This window comes from Centrocercus urophasianus, unplaced genomic scaffold (genome assembly GCF_019232065.1).
Source record: "Centrocercus urophasianus isolate 14NV4802_14NV808 unplaced genomic scaffold, USGS_Curo_1.0 seq_36, whole genome shotgun sequence".
NCBI lineage: Eukaryota > Metazoa > Chordata > Aves > Galliformes > Phasianidae > Centrocercus > Centrocercus urophasianus.
In genome coordinates, this window is record NW_024884933.1 from 937020 (window position 1) to 962530 (window position 25511).

At 48.6% G+C, this 25511-nt stretch overlaps 1 protein-coding gene across 3 annotated transcripts in view; it reads left to right on the forward strand.

The window, feature by feature from the left end:
• Positions 1-25511, forward strand: part of EPHB2 (EPH receptor B2) — a 102821-nt gene that overhangs the window by 66620 nt on the left and 10690 nt on the right. Inside the window, exons 6-13 of one of the 3 annotated variants that reach the window (XM_042831507.1) lie at positions 14125-14249; positions 18355-18517; positions 19144-19252; positions 19596-19711; positions 22332-22454; positions 22749-22996; positions 23871-24086; positions 25146-25295. In XM_042831507.1, the coding sequence (XP_042687441.1) occupies positions 14125-14249; positions 18355-18517; positions 19144-19252; positions 19596-19711; positions 22332-22454; positions 22749-22996; positions 23871-24086; positions 25146-25295 (1250 nt within the window). The remainder of the gene's footprint in view (positions 1-14124; positions 14250-18354; positions 18518-19143; positions 19253-19595; positions 19712-22331; positions 22455-22748; positions 22997-23870; positions 24087-25145; positions 25296-25511) is intronic. The other 2 variants (XM_042831508.1, XM_042831509.1) reach the window with 2 other exon arrangements.

Below are 25511 nucleotides of genomic sequence, written 5' to 3' on the forward strand. Positions count from 1 at the left end.
CAGAGAAAGCGTAGCCTGTGGCCCAAGCACCAGAACAGGCCATGAAAACAGAGGAAAGCTGTAGAGATGGGAGGCTGTGAGCCAGCTGTACAGGATTGCTGCCTGGAAAACTGCTCCAGATCCTGTGCTGCTGCAAGCCACCTGCCATGCTCACCAGCCCCTCTCTGCTGTGCTTGGTGAAGAAGACAACATAGCAAAACTGTAATGGTTTCTCTTTGGGTTGCCAGCTTCTGTGCTGGCTCAGGGGGCTGGGGAAAGGGATGTGCTGGGGTTGCTGGCAGTGCTGTTTCCTAGGAGAGCTGCAGGTGGCAGCTGTGCTGGTGGCTGGGTGGCCTGCAGACCTGCTCTCCCTGTCCTGCCTGGAAGCCATCTGGACCTGGAGCACCTCTTGGGGCCAGGCCTGAGCTTAATCCTATTGCACGGTGGAAGCACATCAATATGGTGTGAGGAAGCAAGCAAGTGGTTGATCTGAACGCTGCAGACTGTGTGCAGGGAGTGTGAACGTTCCCCTGGGATCCTGGACACTACAAGAACTTCAGCACCAAATTGGATGAGTGTGGACTGTTGCATTGGCACAGAGCTGCCTGGAGGCTGTGTTGAGTGCTTGCTGCAGGGTGCGGATGCTGGTGTGGGGTGTTGGTAAGGCAGTGGTGGTGCAGATGGGCATGGGTTGGTTGGGCGCACACAGTGCTGAGAGAGGTAACGTGCAAAAATGTTTCGGTCACCCATGAACCGTCTTGGTGAAAAGCAGAAAGCTGAGCTGAAGGTGAATCCTCTTTCAGTCCCCTGATCATCATCCTCCTTGTTTGATACTCCTTCATTATCAAGACTCACACCTCTCAGCCTGTGTGATATCTCCCTTAATGTATCTATTCATTAGCACTAAACAGTAACTGTCTGCTTGCTGATTCCTCTGTAATTAGAGGTTCTGAATTCTTCAGCTTACACTGCCTGGCAGCCTTGGTGTAGATCATTAGCAGTTGGTAACAGAAGCTGCACACACAAAGGCAGAGCTGGGACAGGAGAATGGAGGGTGTTGTACCAGGAGGAGAGTGCATGGAGAGAGTGGGGCATTGAGCCTGGGAGTTGGTGGCTGCAGCATGGAGCTGCATCAGAGGAGGCTCAGGTGGGTGATAGGGAAAGGATCCTCACCAGAGGGCAGTGGGCATGGCACAGATCCCTGGTGCACAGGGAGCACTGGGACACTCAGCCATAGGGTTTGGGTTTGGGTGGTGCTGTGCACAGCCAGGTGTTGTGCTCGGGGACCTCGGGTTGGCTCCTTCCAACTCGGGATGTTTTGTGATTATGTTGAAATCCAGCAGCATCTTTAACCTTCAGATATCATAAATTCCTCAGCATTCCGGAGAAAAGATGCTATGAGACAGTGGGAAAACGATCCCTGTAGAATGGCTAGAGTGCAAATACTGAGTTTGAATGGAGGAGTGCAACTGGTGGCTTTGATGGCATCATGACAGTTGACACTAAATAGCAGCTTGAGATCAAAGAAGATAACACACCATTCACCTTCCTGTTCTCCTAGAATTCACAGCATGCTAGAGTAGCCTAGGTTGGAGGAGACCTTAAAGCCCATCCAGTTCCAACCCCTGCATTAGGCTGGGTGCCCCCCACCAGCTCAGGTTGCCCAGGGCCCATCCATGGCCTCAGGCACCTCCAGGGACATCCACAACTTCTCTGGGCAGACCGTGCCCGAGCCTCACCACCCTGTGAAAGACAGTTCATCACTGCCACATCCCTCTCCAATGATTACTGCCATCATTTGAAATACGCACCTTCTTTCTGGTCTGGATTTCACTAACATTCAGTCTGTGTCAACCAAACGCATTTTGCTGTTGTCCTGTGTTGGTAGGATGTTTGTACTCATGTAGAGACACAGTGGGTAGCTTCTCTCAAGGGAAAATAAGAGACAATTAGACCAAGATGGATCATTCTTTTTTCGCTATGAGGTGGTTTTGCAGAATGTGGCTCTCCCTTTAGCTCTTTGTGGACACTTTCATATTCTTCGTCATAATTCTGTGTTAATTAGATACTGCAGCCAGTAGAAGCACTACTGCAAATAAACTGCTTTCCTTTCTGTGCTGTTTGCTCACTGTTTGCTCTATACATCCAAGGACTCTGCAGCCTCACTCAGCTGTGCAAGGAGCTCTTACCTCCTTGGTGGTCTCTCTGACAATGTCTTGGTCCCTTCACATTCTGCTTCCCTGGTGCAATATGCCTCTCATCAAGGCCTGCATTTGAGTTTCCAGACCTAAGCATAACCTCATTGTTGTATTCATGGGCTCAGCCATCAAGCTATGTTCACTGCTGTGCAGAGAGGTTGTTTCTGTGTCTGTGGCTTTTCTTGAGTCCTGGAAAATGCCACCTCTCTGGTAACCTCTCCCAGGACTATGTCACCCTCCTGAGGAGATGCCTTTCTTAATTTCTAGTCTGTATCTGTGGCTCATTGCCCTTGTCATGTCATCCATCCCCAGTGAGCAGAGCTTGCTTTCTCCCTTCTTTAACTGCTCTTTAGGCAGTGGTGACTAAGATTAGATTCACCCTTACTGTCTTCATTAGCAGGCTAGACCAGAAAATTATAAAGGACCAGCATCAGAACAAAAGAAATTAAAAGAGCTTGAAAGAGATCTTCCCTTTCTACCACCTCCCTGCTCCCCAGCCAACTCAATGGATTTACCCATTCTGGAATTTACCCATTCCAGCAAACTCTGTGTGATCCCATTTCCTGTCACCTTTAAGACCAGGCTGTATTTTCTCTTTGCTCTTCTCAGTAGACTTCTCCGTGACTCCCTAAGCTGCATTTTATCAATGGCTCATCCTCTGCTTTCCTGCCATACGGTGCTGCTCCCCTACAGCTCTGTATGGAGGCACGTCCAGGACTTTCCATCCACCTCTTACAAAACCTTGATGCCTAAAAGAAAACAAACATGCCGTGCAGATATAGGGTGCCACAAAAAACCTTTTCTCAGCCATTCCAGAACCAGAGATCTGTGCCAAGAGGGGTGGATGAGAGGAGAGCTGAGAGGCGTGCCAGCATCCCAGGAGGGAAGGAGCAGGAGGGAAGCCAGGGGTCAAGGAGCTGAGCATGGCCCAATGCTTGGGATAATGACACTTGACTAATTGAGAACCATGCCGTGTGTCAACCCTCTCACTTGTGACAACACACTGCTCCTGCTTGCTAATTTGTGGCATTCTTTGGGGAGGGTTGGGGAGGGGGATAATCTTGGTGCTGGAAGGATTTTCAGTCTCCGTTCATGCTGTGGATGAGCTGAGTGCCTGGGAAACTTGGGGAAGGAAAGGGCTCCTTGGGCAGGGAAGTTTTAAATAGCAAGTGGGAAGAGCAGCTCTTGGTATCGGGCTGTGGCTGCAGCTCACCTGGAAGGGAGGAGGAAGAACTGCTCTGCAGATTACACCAATTCAAGACCTCCCAGTGTCTGGGGGAACAAGAACATCCAGATTTTTTGGGGACGTGTTCCTTATGAGGGATTCTTGTGTCACACAGAGTCAGAAGGGAGGATTCGTTCCAGTATCAGAGGCTCTTGGCTGCAAACAGAGCCCAAATAAACAGACTATGGGATAGGTAATACAGTGTGAACACCAGCTAGTGTGTGGCACAGGGAACAGATATTCATTCCCAATAAACTGATCAGGAGAAGCATCCTCTGCAGCAGAACTGAATGGCCCATCTTCTGTGTTTCTGTGGATTCAGATAACTTACTTTGATGGTATATGTCACGGCATGAGTCCTTTGGCTTGGGAGATGCACAGCTCACACTTGTGCTCTAGGTTCGTGCCAGACATCATTAAGGTTTAAAATTCCCTTGTAGCCATGGTCCATGAGCTTCTGCTCCTGGCTTTGCCCAGAGCAGGCTGCGGCTTTGAAAAGATTTCCCTGTCTGTGAAACAAAAACCTGGGGAAGTGCATGCAGAAGTCACTTTAGAGAGCTGGAATGAGCTTTCCAGCTCTTAAAATGAGTCCATTTCTTGTTGTCTTCCAGTATAAATGTAAAAGCCAGGAGACTGTAGCATCCTAGCATCTTGCATCTCTCATCCAACCACCCAGCTATGGCAGGACAGGTACAGTTTTGGCTGGATAATTCTTGGTAATCACCAAAGGCAGAGTTCTCCTCACATCTCCAACCTGCCCTAGGGCTGCACAACCTCCTGGGGAGGAAGCTTTTCCTCATATCCAACCTGAACCTCCTAAGCTATGCTCTGTGGACGTTGTCCTATGTTACACTGAGATGTTCAGGCCCAGGGATGTTATAGATTACCCTGCTTATCTATGAACCTCACATTCAGCCCTGCGTGTGAATGAAACATCTTTGAGAAAAGCATCTAGACTTTAGACATCAAGATGCTGTTTTGGTGCCAAATGTTGGAGGCAGCTGAGTAGGACCCAAGGGCAAACCATAAAAAGGAGACAGCTCTTCTCCATATAACACCTCATGAATAAAGTATCACATGCAAGACTGGACTGTATTCTGCAAGGTAGGTACAGCAGCTGTACTGAAGTCTCACTGCCACTTGGAAAAGCTGAGTGAAACTTAGTTGGACTGGATGACCTTAGGTGTCTTTTCCACCCTTAAGGATTCTGTGACTCACATGGTCATTGCATGTACATCTGGCTGCCCACATTCCAGAGAGTTGAACTGTGCTGGTATTAGGTACATAGAAAGGCTGATAAAGAGATCAGAACCCAGGAGAAGCCATGTTCCAGAGTGGAGACCGAAATGATATTGTGTGTTTAGTCTTGGTGAGGGGGTTGGAATCGCTGTCTGCATGGGCGTAGTAGCATGGAGGGTCACCACAAAGAGAAAAGTGCTATTAAAGCAAGACAAGAGCAGATGGTACAGGATGGTTAGCGATGGGCTGTGGGTGAAGAAGCCAGAGCAGAAGCCTGGATGCCTAAGTGAGGCAGGAACGTATCTGCTGAGCTGCTGTAGGGTTACTTCTAAGGTCCTCCTCTTCTTTGGAAGACTCGATGTCCCAGCCTATTGCCTTGGGCTGGCTGAGGGCATGGCAGCAGCTGGCCATGAGCACCTGGGAGAGCCCCAGCCATGCCCAAATCCTCTCTGCTCTGCCCATTGGAGACTGCCGGGAGCCAGGGCTCCCAGATGGCAGGAGGTTTGCCAGCTGCTGGCTCTTCAGGACTCCTCTTTCTGTTTCTGTGGTGGGCAGTTGGAGGGATGCTGGCAAAGCAGGGTATAATCTGCATGGCTCAAGCTTTCCTAGCAGATGCTCTTCTCCCACTACCAGCTCTGTGGGCTCCTCCACCTGCTGACTTCCAGATTTCCCTGTTGCATAAATTACTTTGTGAATTTGAGGATCATTTTTCCCACACCTGCCTGGGGCTTCAGAAACCTGTTCCAGAGCATCTGGAGCTGGCTCTGTGTGGAAGACAAAAAACCACCCATGATGGATGCGGGTGGAAAGTCCCCTTTGGTGAATCAACCCCTCCCTCCCTCCCTGCAGTGCGCTGCCGTCCTTGCTGCGTGTGAGCCAACTGAGTGGCTCAGGTGCTCACCTTTTGCTTATGTGTTCAGGAGGGGTGATTTATCTTTTCTGCTGCACTTGGCAAACGATCTGCAGTGCTAATCGCCTTGCTTGCGCACGAGGCACCGAGTGCCAGCATTTGGGCAGGTGGAGCTGCCAGAAGCAGGTACATGGAGCCACAGAGACATGGGAGAGATGCAGAGAGAGGTGCTACGAACAAAAATGTCAGGGTCACAGTGTTGGAACAGAGATAAAATAATCCTGATAGCTGCAGAATTTCCCAGCACACAGCGGAAGGCAGCCTGGCAGAGCCTCAAATTAGCCAGACCCAGTGGGTGGGAGGGGATGCACTGCAGCAGGAATCCTTCTTCCAAGCTTTTATCAGGAAAAATTTCTCTGGTCCATTTTTCATGTTTGCAGTTTCCAAAATGGGGATGTTTCTAAGAACATTTTAGTTGGGCACTTTCTAAGAAAACACCTCGTTATTGAAAATCTGGGGAACAAGTTGGGGAGATGGCTTCTGCCAGCTTTGTTGCTTCTCGCCAGCCCTGCACCGATGCTTCTGCCTTGATGTGGAGCAGATGAGATTTCCATGTGGAGGTGGGGATGCGCCTGGCTCTGAGTGACCCCAAACCTGCTCCCATATCTGTGTCTGGATGCTGAGGTTCTCCAGAGTGCCAGCGGAGCATCTCCTCTCCGTGCTGAGAACAAAGTCCAGCCCTTCTCCGTGGGCAGGCTGGCAGCGTGCAAATGAAGGCTGCAAACTCAGTTAAACAAAGGGCATAAAGACAGCCAAAAGCCTTCTTCTGCCTGAGCCAAGAGACTGGGCTTGTGGCATTAGGAGCTGCTTTAAAGGGCTGTAATCTACACCAAACCTTTGTTGATTTAGATGAGGCCTGAGCCAGGAGCCAGTTTTGCATTGCCTGTATTTTTAAGATTTTCCAGCGTGTGGAGTTACAGACTTGAGAGGCTTGCTGGGAAATTTTGCAGTCACTCCACACACAAACAACATGGGTATCAGCTGGCAGGGCTACCTAGAATCACAGAACCACAGAATCCTTAAAGTTGGAAAGACCACTAAGACCATCAAGCCTGACCATCAACCCATGGCCACCATGCCCACTAAACCATGTCACTTGCCAGCTGAACCACATCCCTTCTCTCACACTTTTGGATACCACCTTTTTCATATCGGTCTTCTCAGGCACTTGAATTTCTTCACAGAAAAATGAAAGAAAGTCTGTTTTTAGTTAAACACCCAGATCCACTTGCTCACAGCTGGAAACCCTGTGGGTCTGGGACATCTCAGGGCAAGCAGGGAGAGCCAGTCTGGATTATATTCCCCTTGGCTGGGATGCTGGTGCAAGACATTCAGGTCTGTGGAGGTGCACAGTGAGTTGTCCTGGCTTCTCACCCTGTCCTGTTTAGAACCATGGAATCATTAGGGTTGGAAAAGACGTCTAAGAACATCCAGTGCAACCCCAGCCCACCCTCACCATACCACTGACCACATCCCTCTGTGCCACATCTCCACGTTCCTTGCACCCCTCCAGGGACAGTGACTCCCCCACCTCCCTGGGCAGCTGTGCCAGTGCCCAGCCACTCTTCCAGAGAAGCTTTTCCTGATATCCAACCCACCTGACCTCCTGGAAGTTTCCATCACAGTCCCAAGGACAGGGCTTGAGGCTTTTATTGCACTCCCAAAGGGGACCATCCCTCAGACATCATCTCTGCCCCACAGGGAGGCAGGCACATGTGTCTGAGCTGCCCATAACCCTGCAGTGTGCCTTTCTGTCATTTCCAACTTTTCTTTCATGCACTGTGAAGCCTGGATCCCAGCCTAGATGTCACCAGGCCCTGTGACTTCGAGCTCAGGGAAACCTGTGCTCCATGACTGATCACAGCACATCCTCCTTGCTGCACAGCATCAGCCTTTGGTCTCACCAGAGAGAGCAGCTTTCTCCCTGTCCCCCTGTTTTCTGCCCTGTCCCTTGGCCTCTGGACTAGCTGGTGCCTTGCAGCATCATGCTGCATTTCCCTACCACTCCGTCTTCAGCTGGAGGTCACACAGTTAATCCTGACCCCGGATCACAGCCGCTCCTGCGAGCGGGTAATTGAAAATGCCAGAATTCCCCACTGACCCTCTTATAATAAAAGCAGTTCCCCGTCCAGTAACCTGACACTTCAGGGACTGAGATCTGTCAGAAGGGCTCCAAGGAGATGCTGGAAAACTCCCAGCTGTTCACCTCTTTTTTCCCCAGGGTAATTTCAAAGTGTTGCTGGGGAGAGGCTGTGGGTCGGGTTGGCTTTGCTCTTTCTCTGTCGTGTTTTCCAGAGCAAATGTTGACTCTGTCTGACATGACATGGGTTAGTGGTATTAAAGTGATCAGAGATAGTGGTTTTGCTGCCTGTAACCTGACTCTTCCAGCTAATCCAGAGGAGGAATGGAGGCCCTTTGATTATAGGGATCTCAATAGCCCTGACCCACGGACAGGCAAGGAGTGAAAGGCTGAGCTTGCAGCACTGGCAGGTGAAGGAGACAAGGGGCTAGGTGTGAAATGGGAGGCAGATTGCAATTGGCAGCGTTTCAAATGGATAGACAGATCATGAACAAGAAGCTGTGCAAAGAGCCTGATGTCTCACAGCATTCCAAAGCCTGGAGCTGCATGGTCCTAACCAACTCCCCAGCAAACAACCAGGGAGCACTGCAGAAGGTGCTGCCTGGGGGCATCCAAGGCCCTGGTTCCCTGCTTGACACTGATGTAGTGTCTAGCCCAGTTTTATTGCCTTTACAGCAGCAACCTCTCAGTCTTCGCAGGGACCAGCCTGTGTCATAGGGCAAGGGCTTGTGCTACTCAGTGCCTGCAAGGAAGATGCTTGGCTGTTTTCCCATAGTAAGACCTGATTCACTCTCCTACCTTTATTCCTGCTCTCTCCGTGATGTAAAGGTGGGATAAAGAGGTGGGATAGAGAAGGAGTTCACATTTGGGTGTTTAAAAGGCACAAGTGGGAGAGTCCAGGAGAAAGATGACCAGCTCTGGCTGAATAGGAGGAGCAAGGTACCCAGCAGCTGTTCCTGTGACTCCTAACCAGACTGACAAAACTCAGTGCTGTGGAGATAGGTGTGTGGGAAAGTGTATGAGCTTCCTAAGAATGCCTGTAAACTACGTCTCACAGGCGTAAAGCCAAGGAGGAAAACAGGCCCATTTATTTCTCATTCGCCCAATGCAGTTCTTCACTGTGTGACACCCTCCTGCTGCTTTTTGTCAGTTTTATCATAATGAATTGCCCTAAGGTTGACACAGCAGTTTCAGCAATTACACTAATTTTGATGCATCTGGGGTCTCTCACCCTGCTCCCAGCAGGACAGAAGGGTTTGTAGGGAATGCCAAGACAGTCTGAGTCCTGAGGTGCCTGGTTTAAAGTCAAGGTGGTCTTTTTTTAAGGCACCCAGAGCTCCAGAAGTCATGGTCTTATGTCCAATTAGACCTGAGATTGTGCTCCCTTCATTGGGGTTGCCACTGAGAAAGGCAATAGATAAAAAATCCTATTGCAGAGCACATGGTGGAGAGCAGATCTCAGTCTTACGGCTGTGCCCTCCTTTCCCTCAGCATAATATAAAGAACAAGAAGAAAACTGAAGGTACACAACACAAAGGGAGCACAGCCCTGCCAAAGCCTGGTAGGAACTTGGGCTGAGTTGGAGGAGTGTTGACTTGGTCACACTCTGAGGAATATCAAACCTCGGGGAGGAGGTGCTGCTGACTGCTGGTGGCTGGGAGATCCGTTTTGAGGTTTAGATGTGAAAACAAGGTTAACAAAAGACTGGAAAGGTTTCAGAGGAGGGCTATCAGATTGATACGTGGGCTGATAAATCTCTGAAACACACAAGAAACTCGGTCTACTCAGATTATAGAAGATGAAAAGAAAATGTTTTCGTGTTTTTTCTACTTAATTTCATGTGGATAAAACTCACTTTCTTGACTCCTCCTTAGTTTTGCTAGGAAAAGCAGAAAGCATCCAGCAGTTGGAAGCTGAAGTCCATAAATTTCAACCTGAAAGTAAAATGTGCATTTTATAACGTGGCAAGTAACCACAAGGAAAGCCTCCCAAGAGGCTTGATGGGCTCGTCCTAATTTGCAGACTTCAAAGGAAACTGGATGTCTGTCTGTAATATACACACACAGTCAACCACAGATGTTGCAGCTGTGCTGAATCACAGAATCATTAGGGTTGGAAAAGACCTTTAAGATCACCAAGTCCAACTGGCAGCCCACCCCCACTGTGTCACCAGCCACATCCTTCAGTGCCACATCTCCACGTTCCTTGAACACCTCCGGGGATGGTGACCCCACCGCCTCCTGGGCAGCTGTGCCAGTGCATCACCACTCTTTTGGAGAAGTTTTTCCTTGTTTCCAACCTGAGCTGACTGCTTGGCTTCTATCACAAGTCTTGTGTGAATGCTCAGACCTGGGTGTTAGAGTGTCTTTTTCCAATTTTTCTGTGAATTGGCATATTCCTCTGCAATCTCATCAGACTGCCCTGGGTTTTGTGGTCAGCGTGATGTTCTTCTAGGAATTGCTACACTTAGAAAGTGCTTCAGTCTTCTGCAAAAGTACGCATTTCTTTCATTCTTGTCTTCTCCCCTTTCCTTCTCTATTAGAAACTGTTTAAGTTGCCCTTTGAGGCTGATGGGTCTGGAGCTCTATGGTTCCTTGCCCATGAGGTATTAGGCTGCATGTCAGCTCCACCAGGATACCTGGAATGTGCTTTCAAGCAAGCATGTAAACCTTTAAAAAGATATTGATGGTCACCTTAAAGTAGGATCTATTTCCAGAGCAAATAATAATTTATTTATTGTTTGGAAATACATGCTGAGCTCCAGAGGCAGCACGTGGCGCAGCCGTGCCTCTCTTGTAATCATTGGAGACCTCATCAGCAACAACCAGGAGCTCAGATGTAGATATCCCCACAGCAGGAGGGAGACTCAGCTGTTTGAGTTTAGGTATCATTATTTGAACCTCTTAGCAGGAATCAAGAGTGAATGATAGTGCTGGCTCCTATGGAGAAATCCAGAGCTGTATGAGATCATGGAATTGTTTGAGTAGGAAGGGACCCTTAAAGGCCATCTAGTCCATCTCCCCCCCAGTGAACATCAGTTTGCTCAGAGTCTGATCCAGCCCCACCTTTTGTCTCATGTCTCATCCTACTTTGCCCAGGGAATGCTAGCCCAGCACCTGGGGTAGGTGCACTGCATGCCCAAGAGTTGTGTGTTTCTTTAACAGAAACAAGCTCATCAATGAAGTCCAAGATTCAGTCAAGGTCCAAGGTCCATCAGCAAACAAACGTCCTTCAGCTTTCACAGATGAGGAGGCAAATGAGCCTCCTCCTTCATCTCTTTCCCCAGTATGGTCCCTTGAGCTTCAACTGAACACAAGTAAGGCACCTAAGCTGATTATCTGGGCCAGAAACGCTGCCTTGGGAGACACCAAAGCACTTCCCAGTGGTAGGTTTAGTCTGCAGCACAGCTGTGGTGAAACAGAGGAGAGAAGGAGGCCTTTCTTTGCCCATTCCCCTTTTGCTAATGAGTAGTCATGCAGAATGTCTTTTAGACTGACCTTGACAGTGGCAAGACTCTTCATGTGCATGAAGCATTGTCTTCTGCCCTGAGAAGTAATGGGAGCCCATCTTGGATGTGCCCAAGGCCAGGCTGGATGGAGCCTTGGGCAGCCTGATCTGGAGGGGCAAACAGCCCATGGCAGGGGTTGGAAATGAATCATATCTGAGTGCTCTTCCAACCTGAGCCATGCTGTGATTCTCTGCTGTTGAAGGTCCTCCCCTGTTTGTACAGAAGTTAAATACTCTGAGCTGAGCATCGCTGTATCTGTGGTGCTTCTCTTGCCAGAGCTAGTGATGACTTTACATTTCTTCCTCAGCAGGTGTTTGACTTGGCATGGGAAACGGTCAGTCAGGGGTCTGGCTGTGCTCAGTGCTGTGTGGTAGAATGGACCCTTGTGGTGACAACCATGGAAGCATCCCTTGCATTCCTCTTGCACTTCTGCAAGAGATTTTGCTGCCTCTCCTCCCCATGTGCTGCAGGTTTTGTTACAGCAGGACAGGTCATCTGCCTTTTTACATCAGGGGATTTTCATTAAGCATGTTTTACACTCCAGCAGTAGCTTTGGCATGGTTTATTTCTCCAGCCACGGGGCTCCTCCAAGAGGAATCCAAAGAATCTGAGGCCGTACCAGATAATAAGGATGTAGAAAAGTGTCTTTCAAGGACTCAAATCATTCATTTTACCTTGAAATGGTGTGGGGCTCAAACGTTTCAGTGAAGAAAAAGCATCCCCCATCCACATCAACAGTAATTCAGACCTCTTCCATGAGCAAGGGAGAACCAATAGCAAAGGGAGTGTCCTTGGTGCTGGGCACTGACCTGGAAATGGTCACCAAAGCTGTCTTTCTTTTGTCACGAGGCAACAAAGAGGAAACACTGCTCATGGAACGAGGTGACCGGTCCCACGGTGCCAGGTTAAGTGCTGCCATCGAATCTTTGGCATTCACAGCCCAGCCGTGCTCCGCATAGTCCTGGAAAGAGCTGTGCACAAAGCAAGCTGAAAGAACAAAGGCTTCATTTTTTTTCCTCTCTTCTTCGCAGTTTTTATGTGTTTGCTTTGAAATACTCAACCTAACGGAAGCACGTATCTGATTGAGAAACGACGGTTCAGGAAAGTCAGCTTAGAGCTTTTGCAGTTTTTGCCGTCTTTGCCCAGCGGTGTTCATCCTGTGTCACAAAATGTCTGTGTCTCACGGGTGTTTTCTGTTGTTTGTCACTTCATCATGTCCCGTATCAGCAAAGCTCTCTGCATGGCGTGGTTGAGGCTGGTCACAAAGGTGCCTGATGCTTGTGTTAGAGCTGCATCACACCTTGTGATGAGGTTATCACTGGGTAGCACTATCCCAGATTGTGCTTTTTTCCTCTCTTTCCTTTTTAGCTATTACTCTGCATGCCTTAAATACTTCTGGAAAGGTGCTCAGAGAGCCTGTGGGATCTCCATGCTTGGATGTATTTGGATGTCAGCTGGGCATGGGCCTTAAACAGAATGATGTGACTTTGAAAGTACTCAGCACTGAGCAGCTAGTTGGACTGCAACCCTCCAGAGGTCACTTCTGACCTAAATCTTTCTGTGATTTCATTATTGAGCGTTTCCCTGATGTCTTTGACAATAAGAGCAGTTACTGAGAATCATAGAACGGATTGAGTTGGAAGGGACCCTTAAAGGCCATCTGGTCCAACCCCCCTGCAGTGAACAGGGACGCCCACAGCTCCATCAGGTGCTCAGAGCCCCTGGAGAAATGTTTAGGACTGTGGGATCAGGTTGCCCAGAGAAATGGTGGATGCCCTATCACTGGAGACACCCGATCAGGCTGGGTGGAGCTCTGATCACTGATGGAGCCCCATCTGATGGTGGGTTGGGGTTGGACCTGATGGCCTTTAAGGGTCCCTTGCAACTCAGTCCATTCTGTGATTCCGAGAGCACCCACAGGCTGTGTGCTCATCTCAGTCCAAAGCCAATCCCTACTGCAGGGCAATCTGTAGCTTGGTCTCATCTTCCTTCCAAGGCCTTTCTCTGCAGAGAGAAATGTTCTTTCTTGGAGACGGTGTGAGATCTATGTTGATGAAGAAGCAGCAAGTTCTGGCAAGAGCTAACAGGCTCCAGAAATGTTACCCATGTCTCATCTTAGCACCAGCATGAGATACTGATCCCAGAAGTGTGTAAATATGGGCCCTGAATGTGGGAGACCGGGGCAGTAAGGAGGGATCGAGGTTGCTGAGCACTGCCCAGTAGGGGGACAGATCCACACGGTGGCCCCATCCCACCTGCTGTTAGAACAGCTCCGACTGCAGTGTTCCTACCTGGCCATAGGCAATACCAGGGCAGAGCAAAGGGTGGGCAGCTGCCTGGAGTGTGTGAAGAGCTGCTGGAAGGTCCCATTGTGCTCAGTGGGACAAGAGGCGTCTGTGGGTGTGCTATTTCCAGGGCATTCTGACTCGGCAGAAGACTCACCATTGTCAGCATGTCAGGTCAGGTTTGTGTTGCATGCTCATGCTGCTGTACACACCTCCCTTGATTGGCGTGTGCAACTTGCAGACCCAGCACACCAAGCAGGAGAGAAGCTGCTTGCTTCCTGCGTCTGCCTGTTCCTTATGAAGCCTCTCTATGCAAATGTCAAAGTACAAAACCCCCTACTTCCCCATGGCAAGCAAGGAGGATTATATATTGCTGGGCTGGTAGCACTTTTCCAGGAGAACAAGGCTGTGTTTGCTCCAACCCTGGGCTCATTTTGCTTGGGAATGAATGATCTCTTTACAGTTTTCTTGCCAAAGATGCTTCCCTATGTGGTTTCTAATTATGTGAGCTGTGAAAACCTTAACTAATGTCTTCAAAAAGCAAAAACCAGGATCTCCAGACCCCTGGAGAGTCCTGCCGCTGCTGGAAGCAAATTCAGTAGCTCCAAATAGCAAAAACTCACAGCTGCCTGCCTCCAGCCAGGGGATGTGGTCGTGTCCATGCAAGCACCTGACTGAGGCCTCTCTCCTTCTCTTCCAGCTCCTTCAGCTGTGTCCATCATGCACCAGGTCAGCCGCACTGTGGACAGCATTACCCTCTCGTGGTCTCAACCTGACCAGCCCAACGGAGTCATCCTGGATTATGAGCTACAATATTATGAGAAGGTACTGCGGGATTGGCTGCAAGATTTGGGGAGAGGAGGTGATGCAAAGGGCGTGCACAGGCTACTGCTTTTGGCTCATCAGTGTGGGTGGCACTGGCTGTCAACATTTTGGAGCACAGTGATGGTTACAGCTCAGTGCTTAGGCAGCATAACTGTGTTGGTCTTTCAGGAGGAGCTTCTCCTTTCTTCACCTCTCCTGCTGGTGTCAAGAGGACCCATTGCAGGGAGAGCCGTGCAGCCAGCAGCCAGTTCAGGGTTTAATTTTTCCCTTTTCATTGGTGGGGAATGGGAACTGGGGGGCTGTCACATAGCATGTTATGCCAGGATGGATTGTGTTAGCCAACTGTCCAATCTTTGAGATTGTGTGTCAGTGCATTTGCACAGAAGATGAGTTTGCACCTGTGTGCAGCAGCCTCAACCCCTTTACCTGGGTGTTATACCAGGGGAAGGCTGTTCCAGATCCCCATGGAGGGAACACATTGCACTACCAACTTAAGGTGAGGCTGGTGAGGATCCCATAGCTCTGGCTCTTCCATCCGCTCTTCCATCTCCTCCCAGGAGAGGAGTGGTGTCCTATGGGTCTGCCAAGGGATGTGAAGACTGCACTGATAATGGTCCCAGGACATGCCAAGCTCTGCATGACTGCTGAACTTCATCCACGCCATTCAATGGAGATGGGGATTGGAGAGCAGAAGATTTCTCCTTCCAGGAATCTGCCCCTTTGCCTAAAAGCTTATAAACTATATGTTAAAAAAAAATGCAAACTAACTAATTAAAAAGCTTTATGATTAAATGGAACTGAAAATATTTTCCCAGCAGTTGCCGGAAGAAATGATTAATCCCCCCCACTGCCTGTGACCTATTTTCTCATCACCAAGAGCCAGAGGGAGAACAGGGAGGCGGGAGGAGCTTCTTTGTAGACTGTTAAATAGGTCCTGACCTATATTGCATAAATCACAGCCTTTTATTTGACCCTTGGAGATGATCCCAGAATACATGGCAAGATGGATGAGAAGGTAACAAGACGCATCTGGAAAGCAAGAAGGGTCCTTTCCCCAGGGACACTCAGAATGATCTCAGGCAGTTCATTCTACCAATCTTGTTTTCTCTTAGTCTCATCCTCTTTCTTTTTTCCCTCAGTTTTCTGGGGGAGGCTTGGCTAAAGGGGAAGCTGCTCTTTGTGGCAACCAACAAGGTGTTCATCTACTTTCCCCTGTTGTCAAATATTTGGACACAGTCCCTCCCTGATCCCAAGGACAAACGGTCCAAGCCACACTTGGGCGATGCTTTTTATGGCAAAAGGCTTTTATGGCAAAAGGAGGCACCAGCACAGGCAGAGAGGACAACCCAAGCTGCCCAAGTGCTGTCACTGCAGCTCTCTCTTCCTGGGCTTTGAACCTCTTGGTACATTTTTTTTGGTATCTTCTTTACTTCCAAGAGGCACACTTGATCAGGTTGACTGACACACTTGACTGGGATTGGAAATGTAACGGCTGGACTGGATGATCTCAGTGCTTGTTTCCAACCTTAGTGATCCTTTGATTCTATGCTTTTGAGATACCCCCAGACCCAGTTGCTCAGTGATGATACCCAGAAGAGTATGAAGTTGTGGGCCCCAAGGATCCATCCCAGGAGTAACCAGAATGACCCTCCTACCACATCTGAGCATCCCTCCTAATGCTTTCAACCCCGAGGGGGCTGAAATTCACATTTGTGTTATTATTTGGCATCCAGCCTTGGACTTGCTTTGTACGTGTGACTCTGTTTGCTTCAGGAACCACAACAGATTGCTGCTGTGCAGATGCAGAGAGGAACTGCCTGCCAAATTAAGTTGGTTGACATTTTTCTTTGCTTTTTTTTTGGCTGATAAAACATGACTTTTTAGAAACCATTTCTGCAAATCCTTCGGGCGTTTCACAGACTATGCATGTTTCAAGAAACTCTTTGTTGATCAGACTTCAGTTTCAGAATAGATTTGATTCAGAGGGAGAAGAACCAGATGAGGACACTAAATGAAGTCTATCGGGAAGTTAGAAGTATGTTGTTCTCAAACTCAAAGCAAAATCATCTAGAAAAGCCCTGCAAAAGTGAGGTTAGGGAAACAGCAAAGGAACATAGGCTTTAAACCACCTGGACATGCTGGAGAAGCTCAGAAGGGTGAAAGGAGAGGAATGTTTGAAGGGAACAAGCAAGCTGCTGAAGGGATGATGTCTGAGCAATATGCCAAAGGCAAAGAGTAGATTTATGAAGAGATTTACCAAGCCATTTTTAAGTCTTAGCCCTGTTAGGCTTGAGGGAAAGTGCTCCAGAGTGATTAAACTGCAGTCACCATCTACCTGGTTCCAGCCATGTGGGTTTGTCTCCACAAACCCATAAATGCTCTTTCCTTGCATGAGGGGAGTTAGAGAGCATAGGTATGAGAATACCTTCCTCAGACATTCGTTTCCTAGCCTATAAACCATCTTGTAAGCATATCTGTGGCATTCGACTTAAAATCCTCCAGGATGACGGTGGGGGTGAGGTACTCGCCAACAGTTGGACAGATGATTTTAAAACAACTGTGGTGTTAATGCCATCCGAGGGCCTGGGAGGTTTCATCCAAGCCCTTGGGCAGTAAAAATGAAAACGCTTCCTGACCTACTTCTCTCCTTGCCTTCCTGGGAAAAATCCATGGGAGTTCTGAGGCCTTTTCACACAGACGAGGCAATCAGTTTTCTGTGAGCTCATTTTTTCTCGATCTTTGTTGTCTTTGTATCTGTAATTGAGCTTCTTGAGCACATCAGAACCCCTAAGTCGCTCTCCACAAGGCTGCCCTCGATGAGTTCTTCTCCCACTCTGTACACATACCTGGGATTGCCCCACTCAGTTGCAACACCTTGCACTCAGCCTTGTTGAACCTCATAGGTTCTTATGGGACCACTTCTTGAGCCCGTCCAGATCCATTTGGATGGCATTCCTTCCTTCTGCTGTATCTACTGCACTGCTCAGCTTGGTGCCATCAACAAACTGCTGAGGATGCTCTTGATCCTGCTTCTTATGTCACTGATAAAGGTGTTAAAGAGTACCACTGCCCTGGGGGACACCACTCATCACTGGCTTCCACCTGGGTGTAGAGCCACTGACTACAACCCTCTGGCTGCAGCCATCCAACCAATTCCTTGTCCAGTGAATAGTCAGGTTGAAATGCCCTAGAAGGATGAGAGTGAGTGTGGTGCTTCTTGTAGCTGAAGCTGAAGGCCTCATCCTTAGGTTCCCCTTGATCTGATGGCCTGTAGACCCCTGTAGACCCCAACCACCAGATGTCTTTTTTTAGTCCAGTCCTTAATTTTTGCCCACAAACTCAACCCATCTGTGGCAATTTCTGAGGCAGCTCTTAGCAATCTATCCATTTCTTAACACAGAGAGCAATTTGCCCATTTCTGCTTCCATTCTGAAAAGCCCTCGATTGTCGTGGTCCCGTTTTGTGAATGGTCCCACCAACGTTTCCATGATAGCAATTAGGTCATAGTTCCCTAATTGCACCGTGGATTCCAGCTTCCTGTTAATTTCCCATACTGCATGCATTGGTGTAGACAGAAATCTTTCTGTTAATACAGCCCAGCGTGCACTTGGCCTTCTGGGCTGGATCATGCTAACGTGAAACAAGAAGAAATTCCTCCCTGCCACCCAATGGAGTTTCACAACTCAAGCCCCTCAACCCCAGGTCCACTTGATGGGGTTGTGCAAACTGTATCTTTGTGACTTCTTTCTGCCAGTCGTCTAAAATCTCGTGAGAAGTGAGGTACCTCTCCTGACTGGTGATCTGTGCTTGGTGGGCTTGCCAAGCCCCTTGCAGTGACTTGAAGGCAGCAATTCTCAGTGACTCACTTGCAAATTTGCCAGGATTTTTAGGTGATCTGTTCCAACCAGTGACCCCACCAAAGCAACCTCACCTGCCAGATAGGAGGTGCTACTGAAAAGGATAAATGGGGTGAATAACCACACGAAAGGGGGCGGGATAGAAATTTGGAATTTCTGTACTTCTGAGCATTGCAGTGCCTGATTCTGGTGCGGTGTCCAGAACCTTGACTCTCTTTTTTGATGACAGATGTATATTTTCTTGGCAGAACCTGAGTGAGTTAAATTCAACAGCAGTGAAGAGCCCCACCAACACTGTGACAGTGCAAAACCTCAAGGCTGGCACAATCTACGTCTTCCAAGTGCGAGCACGCACCGTGGCTGGGTACGGCCGGTATAGTGGCAAGATGTACTTCCAGACCATGACTGAAGGTGAGTCTTCACCTGCCTCTGCATAAACATGAAACAAGTCTAGAGAGCCTTGAACAAGATGGAGGTGCACTGGTTGCAATGCTAGTCCCCTTCCTGATAATCCCATCAGAGGTGCATTGATAAGTCACCTGGATTTATTCAACCTGGCAAGCACTGGAGAAAGATTGGGTACTTGGTATTCCATGCAGGGAATCACTTTGTCTAGGCCAACTTCTGCCAAGCTTTTCTGGCATGGGCACCTGCCTGTTCAGTTGAATTTAAAGGAAATGGAATTTATGATGTTCATCTGCAGAGCTGTTGATGACAAATGTGTTTTGGGTCTCTACTTTTTACATTTGTGCAGCTAAATAAAACAAGCCAAGCCAGTTTTCTAGCCTTGAGGCCAAGTAACAAGGCACAGCATGCATCCACAGGACTAAACATTCCCACCCAAAAAGGATAGCTCCATCCAACCTTCCTGCTTGAGAACATCCTCTGTCAGAGCCAACATGAGACATGCTCTGGACATAGCCCAGACAAAAACCACACCAAGAAGCACCACAGCAGTAGCCATGCAAATAAATGTAGGCCATCCTTGATGAACGTATTGTCAGTCCGTGCAGTAACTCATTCCCTCTTCCTTTCAGCCGAGTACCAGACCAGTGTCCAGGAGAAGCTGCCACTCATCATTGGCTCCTCTGCAGCAGGACTGGTGTTTCTCATTGCTGTTGTTGTCATCATTATTGTGTGCAACAGGTAGGTCAGTCTGAGAGCATCACTTGGGGCCCTCTGTACTGGGGCTGTGCAGGGAGATGGCAGCTAGAGATGGAGAGTGGTGGGGATAGAAATTGGAGAGGATGGAGATGGGCATGTTAAGTGTTCAGGAGTTGAGTGTCAATGAGCAGCCACTGGCACTGGCTGATGGTTGAACTATGTGATCTTAACGGTCTTTCCTGCCTTAGCGATTCTATGGTCCTTGTGACCCCTCCTAATTTGGGATAGTCTGTTATTCCACAAAAGTGGGGGAAGAGTGCATTTCAGTGCATTTCTCAGCCTCAGCTGACCTGTGCACGTTGCTCAGGACTCCCTTTCTTTCCAGAAGACGGGGCTTTGAACGTGCCGACTCTGAGTACACCGACAAGCTGCAGCACTATACCAGTGGCCACAGTACGTACCGTGGTCCCCCGCCAGCCCTGGGGGTCCGCTCTCTCTTCGGTTTGTGTTCCTGTTCACTCATTCCTTGCTTTGTACGGGGAGGGCTCAGGGTCCTTAGCCAGGCAGATCTGTGCATGTGAACACAAGAGGATCCTTGTGCTAGGCAGGGCTCCCAGAAGCATGGCCAGATCCTTCTTTAGAAAGCTTCTGTCTAACAAGGCTAAGCTTTTGCAGGAAACTACTGGAGAGATCTGGACTGTGTGTTTGGCTTATGTCTGCTTGCCCTCCACTTCTTCCCTCCATCCCTGTTCATTGCAGAGGAGTTGGACTAGATGGCCTTCAGAGATCCCTTCCAACTCTAAGGATTCTATGATTCTGTGATCTCACTGTGCACTGCTGAAACATGCCTCTGGTTCCCCACACCCTTCCTAGACACTGGCTGTAGCAGCCTCGCGCTTTCTGAACCAGCATGTTGCATCCCCTAGAACCAGAGTTTGGCATTTGTTGCCTGGATCACCCACTTGCATCATCTAGATTCCCTACCTGCCCTCTATGGTCTCTGCCACACTTAGCAGAGTTTGTGCTCTCCAAACCTGCATGGTTTTGGATACCAACAATAAAGTGGGCCCCCATGCATGCCCAACAAACTTCTGCAACATCAAACAGAAACTCTTCCACATGCCCCCAAAACTCCCTCTCCTGCTGTGAAGCCCCTACCACCACACCTTGTCTTGCTGCTCAGATTCTGAGCTTTTCCCAACTTGCCTGCTTCCTATGGAGCACTGTCCTCCTGCAGGAGCTCACATGGTGCCTTTGCCATTGACCGTCCCACTGCTTCCAGAATCCTAGTAAATATGATCCATCTATCTTATGGTTTTTTTACAAATGTATGGCATGCTATGCATTGTATCTATATGTATTGTAGGTATTTTGGGATCTGTAGAGTTCTGTATCTATATATGGAGGTTTAGATTGGATATAAGGAAGAAGTTTGTTACAGTGAGGGTGGTGAGGCACTGGCACAGGCTGCCCAGAGAGGTGGTGGTGCCCCATCCCTGGAGACACCCAAGGAGGGGCTCAGAGCACTGATGGGGCTGTGGTTGTTCCTGTTCATTGCAAGGGTGACAGACTAGACTTAGGGTCCCTTCCAACTCAAACTATTCTACGTAATAGATACAGTACATAACATGCCCTCTCTTGCAGCCTGTCTCTTTGACATCCTCATGCACTACAAGGCACTCCCTCACATCCAGCATTCCTGCTTCCAACCTCCCTACGCACCCTGCCTCACCCTCATTCTCCTCACCAGTCCTTGGCTGCATGCCCTCCAAAATGCCTTTTTCCTTCCTAACTAGAGATCTGTCACTAAACTTCTGCTTTGTTCCAATCTCAGTTGTTATGTACATCATGTTATTTTTGCAACTTCGGGGTGTTTGTACTTTGTTCTTTTACAGACACTGGGCTTTGTTCTGAAAACAGTCGTGCCTGGAGAATATCAGTAGTATTTTGGCACAGGGCTCACTGGTGTTTCTGTTCTTACCTTGGAAACATTTTCCATAAGGCAGAGCACTGAACGGTGACTCCATGCCAGAACAGCATTGTGCTGGCTGCATTGCTATAACTTACCACTAAAAATGACACTCTTCAAGAAAGATTATGTAAATGCAGCTCTCAGTTGTTTGTCAGTCCTTGCTGCATGTGTAAACATACATTCTCACTTTCTGCTGGGGTCTGGTGTGCAACATGACAGCTTCAGGCTGGGAAGGCATTAATAGCTGTGCCTTCACAACTGTCGCAATAAGAGAGGTGCCACCAGATACAGACGGACTGATAACAGGCCTGGGGTGCCTTTTAGCCACATCACTCAAGACACCAATCCAAGGCATAGTCTCTACTCTGTTTCCCAGCAGTGATTGCTGTAGAGAGGCTACACTTATGCTTAACAGATTGCTAAGGCATAGGCAGCCTTAAAGTCCTTAGCATTGCAGCAGCTTGCCTGTATAGGTCTGACCATCATCCTATGTCTGGACCTGGGAGTTGTGTCTCTATTTCTGTGGTCTCTGCTCTACAAATACTTCCAATCTGGAGACTGGCCAGAGCCCACGATTGTGGTATAAAGCTGTCCTCAGCTATAGGTAGCAGTGGGGAGAGCAGAGAACAGACTGGGCTCTCTGTCCTGATTGCATTGCCCATGGAAGGATCACAGAATCTCTAATAGAGGGGTCAGTCTTATGGCTGTACATTAGTACCAGGCACCTTGGAGCCACCTCTATGTACTAGAGAATCAGCATGTGCCTGCATTAATGTCTCAAGGCAACCCTCACCATCTCCTGGACTAGGTCCTGGACTACTTGAGCCCAGGTCTTCTCCTCTGCTTTCCCATGTATCTGATGTTTACTGAGGAGGAAGATGATGCAGGGAAGGCCAGCGGGGCCTTTCAGCTCCCTGCTATGTGCTAACCCTCTGCATACACGTGCATTACTGTGCACAGAAACACGAACACACACAAATGTACTCACACACATGTATGCATACATGGATATACATGCAGTCATGGGCACACAGTCCCATGTAGGCACACACAACCCCCACATGCACACGCAAATAGATTTCTCTTGATGTCAATTTTTGGTCACTCCAGTTGTGCCTGTCTGTCTGACTCTCCCTCTACTTTACACAGTGACTCCAGGGATGAAGATTTATATTGATCCATTTACCTATGAGGATCCCAATGAGGCTGTCAGGGAATTTGCAAAAGAAATTGATATCTCCTGTGTGAAAATCGAGCAGGTGATTGGGGCAGGTAGGTGAACTGGGAATGTTGGCTGGGTCCCACAGTCTTGATGAGGATTCAGCCATGTATGTATGAGGAAAACTAATGTGAGTAAGGTTTTATGCTTAACTACAGCGTTCCTGGACTGGCAGGAACATGGTGGTCTCTGGACCACATCCAGTCTGTCCATAGTGCCCAGTGCTTCTCACCAAAGGATGAATTCTTCTGGAGCTCACTGCTGGAGCCCCAAGGAGTGGGGTCTCTCAGGGGTTAGGCAGAGCTCTGGAAGGCCAACGAGTTCAACCTGTTTCTCTCTGTTCACAGGGGAATTTGGTGAGGTGTGCAGTGGGCATCTCAAGCTGCCTGGCAAAAGAGAGATCTTCGTGGCCATCAAGACCCTGAAGTCTGGTTACACAGAGAAGCAGAGACGGGACTTCCTGAGTGAAGCCAGCATCATGGGGCAGTTTGACCACCCCAATGTCATCCACCTGGAGGGAGTAGTGACCAAGAGTTCCCCAGTCATGATCATTACAGAGTTCATGGAGAATGGCTCTTTGGACTCCTTCTTGAGGGTATGAAATCCCAGGGTCAGAGGAGGACTGGGAGGGGATGGGGGGAGATTCCTTCTTTGTGCCAGTATAGCTTGTCCTTCACTGCCCACCGGGGAGGTTTGTGGCCTCAGGAGAAGTGGTGGCATCAGGGCTGTCATGTTATGTGTCCTCAAGATTGAACCAAGCCTTACTTTTTTAGTACAATTACATAAATCAAAGTTACAGGCTTTAAGAAAAAGGAAGTTTTCCCAATGCCTTAGAAGTGATCTGTTACTCTTTCACTCCTGTGTGTGGCATCTAGGTCAGGTCATCCTGTCCTGGTCATAATGGTATTGGGTGGAGTTGGGCTCCATAAATGGAGCCAGGAGTTGGACTCAGTGATCCTTGTAGTCTCTTCCATCTCGGAGTATTCTGTGATTCTGTGTGTTTCTACACTTGTACTAGAGGAGTGTTGCTCATTTCAGAGCAACTCCTTTACAGACATGGAGGTGAGTTCTGCCAGATCTTTTACACAGCAGGGCTCCAGCTCCAGCTGCTGTGTCTAAACATTTACAGGCCTGAGTCTGATGTGAATAATTCACTGTGTGGAATGAATGCCGAATTCACTTGCTTATTAGGAATAGATTGCCCCTTCCAAACCCTCCCGTGCAAGATGTGGCAGATCTGTCACCTCTGAATGTCAGCAGCCATTGGTATTGGTGCCTGTAGGGCGTGTGAGGGTGCCTTCCAGCCCTTGTGAGCTCTCCCTTCTCTTTCTTTGAGAGGGAACTTGTGCTGCTGGTGGCATAGCTGTGTCTTGACATGTGATGTAAACAAAGACTACTGGCTGTTTGCCCGCTCACGACAGGCTGTGGGTTTGCACCTCTCATGTCGATTCTTTCCTTTTTTCCCTAAGCAAAATGATGGGCAGTTCACGGTGATCCAGCTGGTGGGCATGTTGCGTGGCATTGCAGCAGGCATGAAGTACCTGGCTGATATGAACTACGTGCACCGGGACCTGGCTGCCCGTAACATCCTGGTCAACAGCAACCTGGTCTGCAAAGTGTCCGACTTCGGCCTCTCCCGTTTCCTGGAGGATGACACCTCTGATCCCACTTACACCAGTGCACTGGTAAAGCTGCTTTTGCATAGCAGGAGGGGTGGGTGGGGAGGAAGGGAGTGAGAGAGAAGTCTCCTGTTGATGTTAAGAATGCTTTTCTCAGGGTACCAGCAAGGGGAATAATGTGCCACCTGGGAAATATCAATCGAATGAATGAAGGAAGGTCTTTTCTTGCAAGTTTGTGCCCAGTTGTTATTCCAGCAACTGTTGATAGGCCTTATAGTCATACCTATGGAGAAGACTTTCTTGATCAGTACGACTGCAGCCAGTAGTTTTCCTAGATCCCATCTTTTGCAGGGGCAGACAGCACCACCCCACTGCAGTGCCTATGAGACGCGTTCTTGGAAATAACTGTTGATAGAGCTGGGGCAGGATCTGTAGGAAATGATCCCTCCCAGATCTTTTGGAGCTGCCAGTGAGAAGATGTCAAGCACAGCTCTTCATGAATTCTTTTAATTTAATTTAATTCTTAAAAAATAATTTAATCTTTTTTTATTCTGCTTCTGAGATAGATGACAGCAAAGGGATGGGAGGGGGATTGAAGAGGAATTTGTTTGATTTTTTCCAATTTCACAGTCATTCATTGCCAGCACAATGGACATTTTGACATGCCAGGGTTGCTGTAACTGTAGGCAGGTGGAAAGAGCTGAGCTTGTTTAATAAGGTGAAATGAAGGCTGAGTGCCCTCCTAGAAGTGACCTGCAGTACTTGAAGAGCAGGAAGAAGTCAGAGCCAAACAGTTTTCATTGGTACCATATGGTGTAACAAGGAGCAATAGACAAAATCATAGCGTGGGACACTCAGGTTGAATAATAGGAAAAACTTCTTCCCCAGGGGCTTGGTGCAACCCTGAACAAGTCACCAGACAGATGAGGGGGATCATCAACCCTGAAGGTTGCCAGGAGCTGGCTGGACAAAGCCATTCCCAAGCTGTCGATAGGGATAGTTGAGAGATCCCTTCCTCTGGGATTTTATTGGTATATCAGACAAAAGTGTTTTGGACACATCTCTTTCAATTGCTCTTTCTTTTTCTGCTGCTATCCTCTCTTAGTTGTTTGTTTTTCCCTGCAGGGTGGGAAGATCCCAATACGGTGGACAGCCCCTGAGGCAATTCAATACCGAAAATTCACATCAGCCAGTGATGTGTGGAGCTATGGAATAGTCATGTGGGAGGTGATGTCCTACGGCGAGCGGCCTTACTGGGATATGACCAATCAAGATGTGAGTTGTTAAGAAACCAGGAGCAGGAACACTGAAATCAAGAGCAGATTGCAAGGCGAAGGCATGGTTATATCTAGACGTGGCCTGTGGCATGTCCAGAACACTCTCTGCCATGGGAGAGGTGTCCACAGTCAAAATCTTTCAGGATTCTTGTTGTATTGTTTCTCTGATGAGCTGTCTTTCAAGCTCTCTAGGCCTCAGGATAAAACATCAAGG